Raw genomic sequence first — 14,666 nt, forward strand, 5'->3', positions numbered from 1 at the left:
TTAAATTTGTTCCATAGTCGTGTGTGCTTTTCACAAATAAGAAAAATGTACACAGTATTATAAAGTATACAACAATAATATGAAAAGTACTATGTTTAATTCGTTAAATGACCAAGCTGAAATGAATTTGACATACACCTGTGCACCACTCCCTTTCACAGCCAATACCACTTCCGTCGCATGGAACGCATGCGCAGATACAGGGCGGCCGTCGTCATACAGCGTGTGTTCCGCGGATGGCGAGTGCGTGCGTTTATCCAACGTCTCAAAAAGAAGGTACGTTATATCAGAATAAAAATAGACATGTCACAGGAAAAATACTTCAGATTGTGAGTTCATACAGGATAGACATATTGCTGATGTCTTAATTCATTCAATCGACGGATTATGTGGTTTGAGATGATAAATACGTAGATTGACTAAGTATTAACGCACTTTCGCAATATTACAACACAAAAATCTGTGAAAAGGGGGTTAAATGCATGTGCGTTAAGTGTCGTCCCAGATTAGCATGTGCAGTCCTCACAGGCTAATCAGAGGCGCCACTTTCCGCTTTAATGATATTTTTCGTTTAAAGAAAGTCTCCATTAAGCAATAATTAGGTTTTGGCGGAAGGTGTCGTCCCTGATTAGCCTGCACAGGCTATTCTGGGATGACACTTTACGCGCATTAATTAAATCCCCTTTTCACAGAGCGCGGCTCATATTCTGTATTCTTAGTCTTAATTCTTAGAATAGGCTGGTGAATACGGGCCCAGTTGTTTAATTACACTTCCTAACCTAACATTTATATTATTATAAAAGACAAATCGTATGTGATGTCGCCTATATTTTTTCGAATTTATCAAAACTGATCAACATTATTACCAACTCAACCATGCAAATGAAATAATTTAATAAGTAAACATTAATACAGAACTTGAAATCAACGCAGTTTTTATTCAATATCTCCTTCGTGTACAACGAGTGCACAATTATTATTCAATATTTCCTATTTGTAAAACTGGTTCACACGTGTATCATTATTAAACACATGCATCACACGTTAACACTCACACCAATAGTTCACAATAACATCTTTTGTTCACTAGAATGAATATATCCTAAATAGTTCACATATCGATTATTCACACTACCATCAAAAATTGAAATAGAAGTCAATAGTTCATAGTCATGGTTTCTTGTTCACAGTTACCTCAATCGTTCATATTGACATTTCATGTTCACACTACCATCACCAGTTCACATTAAAATTAAAATTTCACAATGATGAGACGGGTTCACACTGATAGAACTAGTTAAAAGTGTTCATAAGTTCACAAATGGTATCTATAATTCACACTGGTATCGTTAATTCACACGTACGTGTGTTAATTTCTTTGTTGAAATTTCTCTCTACGAATATTTTGTGAACTTAAGCACAATTTCGCTGTTAAATTATATAATTATTCGTGTATTATTTGTCTAACATGTAAATACAAAGTTAATAAAGTTCAATAATAACCATTTGGGTAAGGGTCCTCGGTTTATATACAAATTAATTGACAGTGTCAATTTTTTCTTTAAATGATTTTAACAGTAATCTGCATTTAATGTACACATACTCAATTTATATTAATGATATGGTAAAGTTCAGCCTACAATACTATGCACAAGATCTAATTAAATAACGATAAACTATTCATAATTATCGCAAAAAGCACATTTTTAGCAATAATATATATTTTCTATTAATTACATTACTTTAAAACGGATTTTTTATTATTTCAAAACAACTTCAGTGCACAAAATATGTCGTTATAATTAAAATGTTCTATCAGAGACGTAGATAACTGTTATCTACGTCTCTGGTTCTATGTAGTAAAAGGACGTAGACAAGTATCTTGTTTATTAAAATTGCGAACTGTCCATGGTTACGAGTGGGTAGGCAAGTACTGCGCTCTGTTTGGCTGATGAGGTTATAGATCGGAAAATGCTGGGCTCTGATTGGCTGATAAGGTTTTAGATCGGGATTTGATTGCAAGGTGGCGTAAAGTGGATTCAAAGTTGCCTGTAAATTCACGTCAACGTTCATATTTGCATCACAAGTTAACACTTGCACGTCAACGATTGACATCATAAGATCAAGTTCACAATAAATAATCGATTTCGCAAAACTGACATCTCACGATCTTTTATAAACTATTATAACTATCCCACCAGCTGGCTTTACTCTGATGTTAAATTAAATAACTACCCGTTAAATTGTAAAAAAATAACCCAATAACCGATCAAAATGCAACTACTTATAAGATTTCACAACCGGTTTGAATATACTTTTTCGTTGAAATGTTTTTGAAAAGCAAATTATCACGCAACGCCCTATCCCCGTTTTCAAATTGCTTATGCAGACAATAACACTATGAGTCCAGTTCAACACAGAGGATTCACCACGTCAATAATTTCACACAAAAAGTCTGATCAAAATCGTTCTCATCTGATAGCGATAAAATTGTGATATGGAATCGCGAACAATTGAAACAGTAAAACGGATCCATATTAATGCAACACATGCTGAGCAAACCGATTGTCCCTTATAGGCGGTACTTGAGCACGGTGCGTCCTGGCCCCGGTTCCTGGCATTCTACAGGGAGCTTGTGTCGCGGGTTCGAGCCCGGCACGGCAGCATGCAACACTCGTGCAGGATCAGCCTGACTGAGGTTGAACGCTTCATGAACCTCAAACAGAGTACGTATATACACTTATATTAACCCATTTATGCCTAGCGACTAGAAAATAAGCCTTGGCATGATGCGGCGTCTCATCTGGGTCTGCGCTGTTTGCTAAAAGGGATATATGTACGAAATATTCTAAATATAGTAATAAATATACTAAACATCCCTATTTTTCAATGAATTGATCCAATTTAGGATGGGACTGTCCACTAGGCATAAATGGGTTAATATAATGCGTTTAATTGACGCTTATGATAAAAGTGTTTGTCGGTGTTGAATGCGTCATTGAGTAAGTAGTTATATCCATTCTTCAGCCATGGAATGACCGGCTTCAAAAATACATAAGCATTTCTTATAAGAGGAATTATATACCTATTGAAAACATGATTATTTAACAAAAGGTATTGTAACCTCATAAATTCAGATGTCATGTGTAATGTTCATGCATTTGCTAGTACATGTATATTGATATTCTCTCTAAGTTCCTATCATGCATCAAACTTCTCGTCTCGTATAAAAAATGTATTTTTATAAACATTTATAACAGTAAAAGGTGTATTTTCGAGGATGTTGATACATACAATTTTCTTTCATAGTCCTGTTTGGACACAGTTTGCCATGCTTAAAAATGACATGGTCCATATAAACGTACTGCCAGAGCCTTTGATAATTTATGCAATGGCAGCTCTCAGCAACCCTTTGAGTTATAAAGCTGAGAGTTGAATTAACCCATGATGCGGCGTCTCATCAGGGTCTGCGCTGATTGCTGAAAGGAAATTCTGTAAGAAATATTCTAAATATAGAAATAAATATATAGACATCCCGTATTTTGGAAATAAATTGATCCAATTTTGAAGGATGTGAGAGTCCACTAGGCTTAAATGGGTTAAAGCAACTTGGAAATGTCGCCGCCCATTTTGCTTCAGACTACGAGCGCTTGTTCCGCGAGTTCTGTCCCGGTGGTCGTCTGCTCAAAGATGATTTCATGGGCTTTTTCAACCGGTGCGACCTTTGGCCGACACAGGGCGATATCAACCGGAGCTTCGACAAGATATTCAGAGGTAGGTGTTAATATAATGAATGAATATGAAATCATTTAACAATGTTGTTTTAATTTAAAAGTGTCTGGTCTTTGCTAAAATAATTACTGGTTGTTTAAACATTTAACGGACATCAACAAATTTACATCATCTCTACTCTACATATTTATGTGAAAACTAGTTCTTGCTACAATAACTTAAAATGTGGCTGTTAATATTTTCTGAGTCTGCGAGACAGGTCTAGTTAGAACTATAACACCTGTCCGCTGAAAAGATCCTTTAGACTTTTGCTCTGAGAAACAATGATCCAGGATACATTTTATCACAGCCACGTGCTCACTATTAACTTAAAAGACGCAATTACAAGATTTAATGTTAAGATTGGCTTCGTTTATTATGAACTGGTCCATTTAAACAGCGTGTTTCACTACCTCTGTTTCACGCATTTGCACGTTTTCCTAAAGGATCCAGAAACACGGCGGAAGTTGTATTTGTCCTCGACTGCTCGAATAACAGTGACGTTGTCGACTTCCGCGATCAGATAAAGTTGGTTAGGGCCGTTGTCGACACACTTGACATTGCCCCTGATAGGACTCGGGTGGGGGTTGTACCGTACAACGAGGACGTGTACAACGCCTTTGGAATCAACCAGTACAGCAATAAGGAGGAGGTCCTGGAAGCTATATGTACGTACCCAGTCTGGAATTCGTAAAGCATCTTACCCCTTTGCATGCTGGGAAATTTGTCGTCTGCAAAAATGTCGTCTGCTGAATTTATAAAATTAGCATTTTCTTCGATTTTTTTTTCAAATAATACTATCAGAATAGCAAACAGTTTGGATCCTGATGAGACGCCACGTTCTCATCTGGATCCAAACTGTTTGCAAAGCCTTTAAAATTCGGTTCCCGCACTGAAAGGGTTAAGATTATCGTTATTACTACAATTAAGTCTGAAAATGTCTCTTAAAAGTATTAATCTATCCAGGTTCAGCTGCAGTTCAGAACTAAATTTCACTTGAAAATATAGAGCCCGTCTTATTATAAAGTGTACGATACGTTTACGATACATTTAAGTTATGATATAATCGTTGAAGATATATCATTGATAAGCACCTACCTCAATTATTATATATCTGCCATTATATATTGAAAAAAATAAATGATTACTTTTCATTTCCTTTCACCCGCTCAGCCTCACATGCCCTTTATTTAAGGAACGTATTTATCGCAAATGATTATATCTGAGCTTAAGATTGATCGTTAGTTAATATGTCGTACGATCTTTGATAAGTCATGGCCATGTTTACCAAGTAAATAAATATAATATATACAATCTCTCCACTGAAACAGCGCAGATAATTTAACAATAGATGTTTGCACAGCATGCCCCCCCCCCCCCCCCCCCATGCGTGCAGTCAAGTTTCAATATGTTCAATTATTGAGAGATATTTTAATATTGCATGTCAGGTGATCTTGAATTTTGACCTTTAGATCTGCAAATCTTCATTCCTTCAAGAATAAGCAACATAACAAATTGATATGATTCAAGGTGTAGCCATTCTCAAGATAGCACTCAGAAACGGTTTTCACCACACAATGCCCTTGACATTTGAATATTTGACCTGATGACCTCAAAAATGAAGGGCGTATACCTTTCCTTCTAAGTAATTGGCATACCAATTTGCATGATCTTAGGTCGGTATATATCGTGCAGAAACAAACTAGTTAACATTTCATGCTTCAAGTTCCTGTGACTTTGACAATTGAGCTGTTGACCCTAAAATCAAAAGACGCATTCCTTTTTTATTCCAAGTATCTATTTTACTAATTTACATAAACGTAGGTCAGCTCTAGATGTCGTGCCGAAACGAAATGGTCTACAATTCATGCCACGTCCATAATAACAGTGTGACTGTTGACCTCAAATCATAAGACCCCTATTTTCCCAAGTAACCAGCATACCGATTTTCGTGGTGGTAGATCAATGCGTTCTCTAGATAACACGGTGCCTATACCACGTGACTGTTTAAGATCTGTGTTGGGAGAATAAAGCGCGAGCCATTTAACATTGTTAATGATGTCTTTTTTTAAAAAATATTTCACCATTTATAATGGGATAAAGTGGATAGCCCGTACTGATCCGACATTTTTCTCACCGTACAAACGCGCGGTTGCACTTTACTGAAAAAATATTATTTGTTTAAAAATATAATGATACCTGTAGAAAATTCTTACGAATGAGCGGGCTGTCCACTTTATCCCATTAAAAATGATGAAATATTTAAAAAGAGATCCTTAAAAAGGTTAACTGGGTCGCGCTTTAATCTCCCAACACAGATCCGAAAAAGTCACGCGGTATAGGCACCGTGGATAAGTCGCACAAACAAATGTGTCGATGAACCACAAACCGACCGACCAACCGACGAGCATAGATAAATCAGTAAAGGAGTTTATGATATGAGTGGCGGGGGGGGGGCATAATTATTCTTTTTTGTAGATGTTTTATTTTAAATAATTGATGCCAAAGTATTTTTTTCAAATTGATACTTTCTGTAGCGCGGATCAAGCTGTGCCCCGGACTGACGCGGACGGATCTGGCCTTACGTCTCATGCAGGACATGTTTAAAGTAAGACAATCCTTTGTTTTCACGTTCTATATATTTCAGATTCTTTTTTAACCAAAAAATAGGATTTTCAAGAATGCGTACAAAAGTTTTTAGTAGCTTTTCTTGTACATCATCTATGAATGTAAACTATTACACCAAACTTGATTTCTTCGGGTTTGACAATGATGTTCTTAAGTGTGATCTTTCAAGGGAGCTCGTGTGAATTGGGACAGAATTAAATTGCATGTTTTCACCAAATTGTAACACTTACTTGTATATCTAACTTACAAAAAAGTCTCAATAATAAAGCAAATATAAATAAAAACATGTTTAAAACATTGTCATGTAAGATGTCAAAGAAACCGCTGATCCAGTTAACATATATCATCGGTTAACCGTCAGGCTGTTGTATCTGATGTAAAAATCTTATGCCGATATGACAGTTTAACACTCACCCATTGAACATGTGACCTACAGGACAGCCGACCTGGCGTACAGAAGATGGCGATAGTCGTCATTGACGCTCCGTCTGCAGCGCGGGAGAAAACACGCGCCGAGGTGTTGTGCGCGCATGATATGGGCGTAGAGATATTTGCAATAGGTAGGTATTGCATTATACTGAGCCTGACTGTTTAAGTCAGTTTCCGGTACACGCACTTCTAACTGAGGCGACCCGGTCCCACTCCCTGTTCCCAGAAGCATGTGAGTTTGGTTGATGGTCACCATGCCGGACAGGTTTATTCCAGATAGTCCGGCTCCCCCTCCCACAACATAAGCCCCACACTTAAATTAAAAACATCTCAGTAAAAAAACTTATATTGGAAATTGCAGCCATAATTCAAATTGTCCATTGTTTGTAAGTTAATTATGTAATTATTACTCCGTGTCCTCACATAATGCAGCCTCGGGTGCGGAAGGACCTAATAACTTCGAAACACACACACACACACTTCCTTTTAGAGAATGATTGAATGTTCATCGCTAGCATTTACATTCACATACTAGCATCGCTAGTATCTAAATGTAAAAATGTTCGCAGTAGATGAGTATTGCTTGTCATTGAATGCAGAAATATTCGCAATATGTAGGGCATTCTTGTCAATGAATGAACAAAACTTTGCAAAAGGTATGTCACGAATGTCACTGTCTGGCTTCGTTCTAAGAATTAACTGTAGAAATATTTACATATATGTCTTGCTTATCACTGAGTGTTCACAATTTGGCTTGCTTGGCATTGAGTTTAGAATTTTTTACAATATGTATTGCTTATCACTGAGTAGCATACACAAATATCCGCAATGGCGGCGGGTCACGTGACCGGCAAGATGTCAGCCTCCTTATCAATGGAACTGACATCGTCTATATCTTGCTTGTTACTGAGTGTAGAATTGTTCACTATGCATCACTCTTATCACTGAGTGTAGATATATTTGCATATGCATTGATTATCACTGCGTGAAAAAAAGTTCGCAGTACTTCTTGCTTGTCAATAAATGTAGAAATGTTCATAAAATGTCTCGTTTGTCACTGAATGTAGAAATGTTCACACGATGTCTTGTTTGTTACTGAGTGTGGAAATGCTCGCAATACGTCTTGCCTGTTACTTAATGTAGAAATGTTCGCAATACGTCTTGCTTGTTACTTAATGTAGCAATGTTCGTAATACGTCTTGCTTGTATACGTGTAGAAATGTTCACAATGTGTGTATTTTATTTCTTATAGTAGAAATATTTACAATATGTATTTCATGTCACTGCATGTATAACTGTTCGCAATACGCCTTGCTTTGCACTGAAAATAGAAATGTTCACAATATATATATGGCTTTCTTGTCTCTGAGAGTATGTATAGTCTGTATTGCTTGTTAATGCGCGTCAAAATATTCACAGTATATCTTTCATATCTCTACGCGTAGAAATATTTGCAAAAGGGTCTTGCTTTTGACTGAATGAAGAAATGTTCACAAAATGTCTTGCCTATTTCTGAATGAAGGAATGTTCACAATATGTCTTGCTTGTTAATATGTGCATGAATATGCACAATGTGTCTTGCTTGACAATGAATGTATAAATGTTCACATACTATTTCTGGTCGATAAATGTTGAAATATTCACAATATATCTTGATTTTCTACTATTTTAGAAATGTACGCAGTACGTCTTAATTGTAACTGAATGCAGAAATGTTCACAATACTTGTTGCCTGTAAATAATCATAGGAATGTTTACAATATTTTTATTTGTTACTGAATAAATAAATGTAGTACATGTAGTTCTACCTTACCCCATACGGAAAGTACAACAGTAATGTTCATACAATATAATATATTTAAACGTTACATCATACATATATCATGAACATGTCCTTCTTACAGGGATCGGACCGGAAGTGGATGAGGAGGAGCTGGCGCACATGGCCTCTACACCGGAGCACGTGTTCCTCGTGCACGATACCCGGTCGCTGGTATTAGTGAGGCGCCATCTAGAACACCGTTTCCGACTTGGTGAGTGTGTGGGGTGGGGGGGTCGCTTAGTTTCAAAATGTATACGAGTACATAGCTGCCGTAAGATCGACGTACATGTGCATTGTTCCTGGATTTACTATATAAACAAATGTCATTGCGTTTTTAAAAACTTTATTATTTTTTATAAATTTTAATTTAATTTGACACGCTAGTTTTTGCGATAAAATTGTCTGCAGACAACACAACTGGAGTTAGAACCTGCTGTTTCTGAACGACCATTTTCCTCACTTAATAAAAGTCTGCACTAATATACGAATATGACATGCACTTCAACGACACGAAATTTTTCTGAAATCATTAATGGTGCAAATACTCTTTCGAATATAAACTTATATTGAATAAATAAGTACAACAATCATTGTGCGTCCATGGACTCGACATAAGAAGAGCTTAGCGGCCTTTAGTTGTTGTTAAAATTTAATACGTGGTTTTAAATGCACACCTTTTTAATGGTAGGGTAAATTCTGGGATTATATATTTTTGTCTAGCATTTTCACCATTTTAGTCATATGATATCGTTCAATTTACCGATTCCCGCATTTCCTGGATAAGCTGGTTTAAATTTACTAATGCACATACTTAAAACAAGTGCCGTACTTGATTCAGAAGAATGGGCGAACGTCATGGTCATCACCCGAGAAAACGGGGCTTGATGCATGTGCATAAAGAGTCGTCCCATATTAGCCTGCGCAGTTCGCACAGGCTAATCAGGGACGACACTTTCCTCGTGTGTATGGCATTTTTCGTTTAAATGAAGTCTCTTCTAAGCAAAAATCCATTTAAGGCGAAAATTATCGTCCCTGATTAGACTGTGCGGACTGCACAGGCTTATCTGGGACGACACTTTACGCACGTGCATTATGCCCAGTTTTCTCAGAACGCGGCTCAATTATTTAGCCGGGAATTGATCCTATGATTTAGTCTAAACCTATGTATTTTAGCTCAATTGCATATAAAGCCTAAGGCTTATTTGAAACGCTCTCGAGTCCTTTTCCTGGGCCTAGAACTAGTACTTGGTGTCTTTGGGGGATATCTCAAGTACGCCCCCTCCCCCCTAGTGGGGATCGAACCCGTGACCTCCCCGATCGCTATGCCGACACCATATCCATCACGCCACGGCAATCCTCTGATTTATAGTCAAGCGCTCTACCTACTGAGCTAGCCGACCGATGCATACAGTACAAACATACGTGTTAACTGTGGGCACTGGACATATAGACTTCCGTTTATAGAATACCGACGTTAGGAATGCATTCATGTTTGTAGAAGAAACCAACGTAAGGCATAATACCATTAATTATAATAGTGTTCTTTAAAGATTCCCAATCAACGCCATACGTAGCGTCTAATAAGAGTCACGTGTGCAGACCGCTCAGCCAATCAGAAACGCTGGAGATTGTGTGGACCGCCTACCCACCGGAAGCATGTGATCTGCAGGACAAGGCGAGGTCACGATGGATTCGACCCGTGGTGGGCGGGAAGGAGGCCTATGCGTTACTAGGTGAGCAGAATAAAGAATGTCCGATTATGTGAACATTTTTAAGTAGAAGGAGGTGAAAGTGGTGTTCCTTTGCCACCCCTGTTACCTTCATCGGAAAGATTTACGGTGCTTTGTGACGCCATTCCTTAGAGCAATGAATGAATATCCTTTTTATTTTAGGTATACAATACATTTTAAAGTTACGGATATTTTAAATTGACGTCTTTCTATTAGCAGAAAATCATATGATCGATGGATCTTGAATTCTGACTTCGTTCCATTAGCAGGCGACGATAGTCGTGTCAGTGACTCTCGCTTATAACGTAAATAAAACGCGAAATTCATAGATATTGTTTGTCGCATGATGATATTGAAAACAGTTACACACAGTAAAACATTATGCACAGTTGGGTTATAGTGACGAATATGACGTCATTTCTTTTACCAGACGACGACATCATTCGTCAAACGGGCTTACGGCCATGCCTCCAGTTGGTAATCCAGAGTCGTCTGCGACGTGACGGCTTCATCATCCTGCCTTCTGACGTCAGAGACGGAGTCCAGCGCGTGACAAATGAGGCTCAGGCGCTTGACCTTATTGACAAGTTCATAAAAGACAGACGCTGGATTAATATCTTATAACGCACCCAAGGTTTAAAGGCCTCGTTTCTGGAATGTCTGGCCTCTACTGACAGTTTTCCACTCAGTGTATTGGGCTGCCATATTATATCTTTTATCTGACATTTTGTCTCAGCCGATTTAACATTCGCTCATTGATATTACTCTGTTGCAGTGATTTTCAGTTGATAAGGTCGAGCTTCACTGTTACATGCGCGGATTGCAATTTCAAGGGGTGGGGTAGGGTTGAAGTTTGCTTTAGTTTCATTTTTTGCAAATCGACAGTATTTCCGTCATATCTTAGGGATCAGATAACCAACAAACACTTTTCTTATGTAAGTTGATTGACCATTTCCAAGCGCACATAATAGACCCTTTTCACAATAAGCCAAAATCGATAAGAGCGCGAAGTCACGTGACTCGCAGAATTTCAGAACGAGACTGAACGCGTAACCATTTCCAATAGTGCCCAGAAATGCCGCATCTAATTTCAACCCTTCACTCTTTGGAATATTTGGCGACGTTATTATATTGTCAACACAATATGACATTTCAGGAATTAGTTGATATATATATTTCCCGTTTTAAGTGTTAATTCATCACGTGATATCTAAAAATAGCAACAGCGGTAGTATTGTGAAACTAGTCTATTATGCCAATAACCGAATATTGGAGTTAATGAGAGAATGGCTGTAGAGTATCTTATGAACAATACCCACACAAGATATCTGGCCGGGCTGAGGAATAAATCCACAATCCTTCGATTTGTAGAACAGCGCTCTACCAGCCGAGCTAGCCAATCTGGCTCATTTATCATGCCTCTGTTGCAAACATAGACATAATAAAGCAGGGTCGAATAAACTAGTTGATATCCGGCAGTACATAGCATGACCGCGATCTACCGTAAGTATGTATTCCTACGCGCCGATTAACATTTGCTTATATTTTACCTTTGAAATTTATTGGGATGCATCATGAATGTTATCGTTATATTATATATCATCCTTTTTACTTCTTTAAAATATATTACCGAACCAGCTTTCCGTATTTTTCATTTTCATTTAATTGATTACGCAATTTATGACGTATCTAGTGGGACGCCACTTCTCAGACGAAACATAATTAACTGGTCCCCCGTTAAATATAACCGTTGAATCCGTTGACTATAATATATAGAGTATGCGATAGATAAGGGGAGGTAACCAATCTAGAAACATACTATCTAGTTTCTTTCAGGATTTTAGGGACAACAATTTTGAAGTGGTGGTTTTAACAGTATTTTTTTACTACTTTTAAAGGGATCTTTTCACGATTTGGTAAATTGACAAAATTGAGAAAAGTTGTTTCAGATTCGCAAACTTTCGGTTTAGTTATGATATTTGTGAGGAAACAGTATTACTGAACATTTGCCATGGTCTAATATAGCCATTATATGCATCTTTTGACGATTTAAAAACCTAAAAATTATAAAGCGTTGCAACGCGAAACGATTGAATAATTTGGAGAGTTCTGTTGTTGTCGTTTAAATTTGTGAAACTACGAAGATTGATTATATAAGATATAAAATACGTTGTTATGTACGCTTGGCAGATAGCTCAGTTGGCTAATGCGTTTTTACTTCAGGATTCCGGGGGTCACTGGTTCGAGCCCTGCTTCGGGCTACTTTTTTTTTCCTTTTTTAAAATTTATTTTTGATTTTTTACTGGAGCTTTTGAAATTTAATGTTTACATTTATCAATATAAAGCATTTAATGACACACTTCAAAACATTCCAAAATCCGAGAAAAGGCGCCTTTAAAGCATCGAACGAATCCAAAACGTATTTCGAATTGTGTGTTTGTCATTCATAATTGTTAACATAGATAGGAATAAAATAATTCGCTACGACAGGATTACGATTTCGTAAATCGGATTTTGACAAAGGGATGGAAGAACTGAAAATGGATGTGTACTCGTCATGATATATTACTTACCATAACAACAATAAGTGTATTTAAGTGAGATAACCCTGAAATTTACGTTTCGAAAAAAATGTATACAAATTATAAGTTACTTAGTTGATCAATTCATTTGAGAATATGGGATGCAATAATGAATGAAAATGTTTTTGTTCATTTTATTTTTATAACTCAAATATTACTTGGTATGTCCGCTCTAGACATATAGTCTCTACGTGCATGGCACTTGTTGATTTGGAGTTAGCAATAAGCCGTGCTTCTGTGGACATTATAAAAGTAAAATTATAAAAAGTCAAACAAATGACAAAACATTTTTATGCATGTTCTTTTGCTTAAAAATGCTTTCTTTACTATATATTTTGCATTTTGAAGTTAACGAAACAATTTCAATGTACAAATTAAGTGCAAATTTTACCGGCAGTGATTTTTACTGAGTTATAACAGGAGGGTTTTCTCCCGTTAATACAACCAAACAAAGGTATTGAAAGTAATGAGACATGAAAAGTACATGATTGTGCAGGTGAGAGATTCTCATATTACAATCGAAGTTTCTTAAACAAAAAATTAGCCCAGTGTATACTTATGAATTTAATGTTTTTTCTTATTGATCAACACTGATGTCTGTCTTATAAATAGAAACGATAAACAAATCATTGATGTAGACTAAACGTATGTATTGTTATAAAATATCGGCGTGAAGTAAAATACCTTTTAAACATGGAAATAATTTACACACAAGATAACCAAAATGTCACAAGATACGCCCGTTTGAATGTTTTGGACATCATCTAGACACAACTTCTGACCAAAGTGGGTGAAGATCGGATGAAAACTACTTCAATTAGAGAGCGGACACCATGCTAAATGCTTGAAATGCACAAAGTGACATCGTGACCTAGTTTTTCACCTGGAATGACCCATATTTGAACTTGACCTAAATATCATATAGACACAACTTCTGACCAAATTTGGTGAAGATCGGATGAAAACTACTTCCATTAGATAGCGAACACCGGTATGGAGTTGTTTAACCTCGGAACTTCGGTTAAAAAACCATTGCCCGAGCACACTGCTGAACATAAAAACTCTGCGTTAAAAAGCCGAAAACGGCCATAATATGGTCAGCCCGATTATACTGGGCTGTACCATTTATAATATAAGATACTTTGCAGTGTCGATGCGGTGCTTTGATAAAAATCTAGCAGTTTAAAAACAGCTTTGCTTTATTATTCAAAAGGCGTTAAAAACGCAATACACATTAATTGGACAACGCCGTGCCTAACGCTGTTAAAAAGCGGAATTTTTATTGCCTGACAGCATTTTAAAAACATGGCTCTGATTGGTCGGATTTCCTAACTTGCAGTAGCAAGTAGGTCAATCCGTTTTGAGATAGAAAAATTTGCACAAAGAACGACCTTGACATTAAGTTTGCTATTTATAAATGTAAACAATGTAGCATTTCATTAGAACTCGGTCAGCAGCTGGAGCGTGCGCGTCGCGACCGAGGCGAGAGTCACCCGCAGAAGATCTTCTCACCTGTACATATTTCCTTATAGAGGGAACTTCTGCGGGCGCTTCTGCTAATCCAGCTGAGTCCGCCACCCTCGAGCCGGACGTCTTCTACACTACTATGTTCGCTGTCTCCCCGAAGATGCAGCGGTCTAGTCAACCGCTGTTAATCGACGGGGGTTCGCTGTCTCCAGGATCTTGACGACCGGGGGCCCGAGC

General features: G+C 37.4%; 2 protein-coding genes across 3 annotated transcripts in view; one reads left to right on the forward strand and one right to left on the reverse strand.

Annotated features, from left to right (window-relative positions):
* Window positions 1–11,220, forward strand: part of LOC127839489 (collagen alpha-1(XII) chain-like) — a 308,993-nt gene extending 297,773 nt beyond the window's left edge. Inside the window, exons 7-9 of the mRNA XM_052367883.1 lie at window positions 8,733–8,861; window positions 10,201–10,383; window positions 10,811–11,220. Of these exons, the coding sequence (XP_052223843.1) occupies window positions 8,733–8,861; window positions 10,201–10,383; window positions 10,811–11,004 (506 nt within the window). The 3' untranslated portion in view covers window positions 11,005–11,220. The remainder of the gene's footprint in view (window positions 1–8,732; window positions 8,862–10,200; window positions 10,384–10,810) is intronic.
* Window positions 1–14,666, reverse strand: part of LOC127839150 (ral guanine nucleotide dissociation stimulator-like 1) — a 357,707-nt gene that overhangs the window by 279,835 nt on the left and 63,206 nt on the right. The window lies entirely within an intron of this gene.

Source organism: Dreissena polymorpha, chromosome 7, assembly GCF_020536995.1.
Source record: "Dreissena polymorpha isolate Duluth1 chromosome 7, UMN_Dpol_1.0, whole genome shotgun sequence".
NCBI lineage: Eukaryota > Metazoa > Mollusca > Bivalvia > Myida > Dreissenidae > Dreissena > Dreissena polymorpha.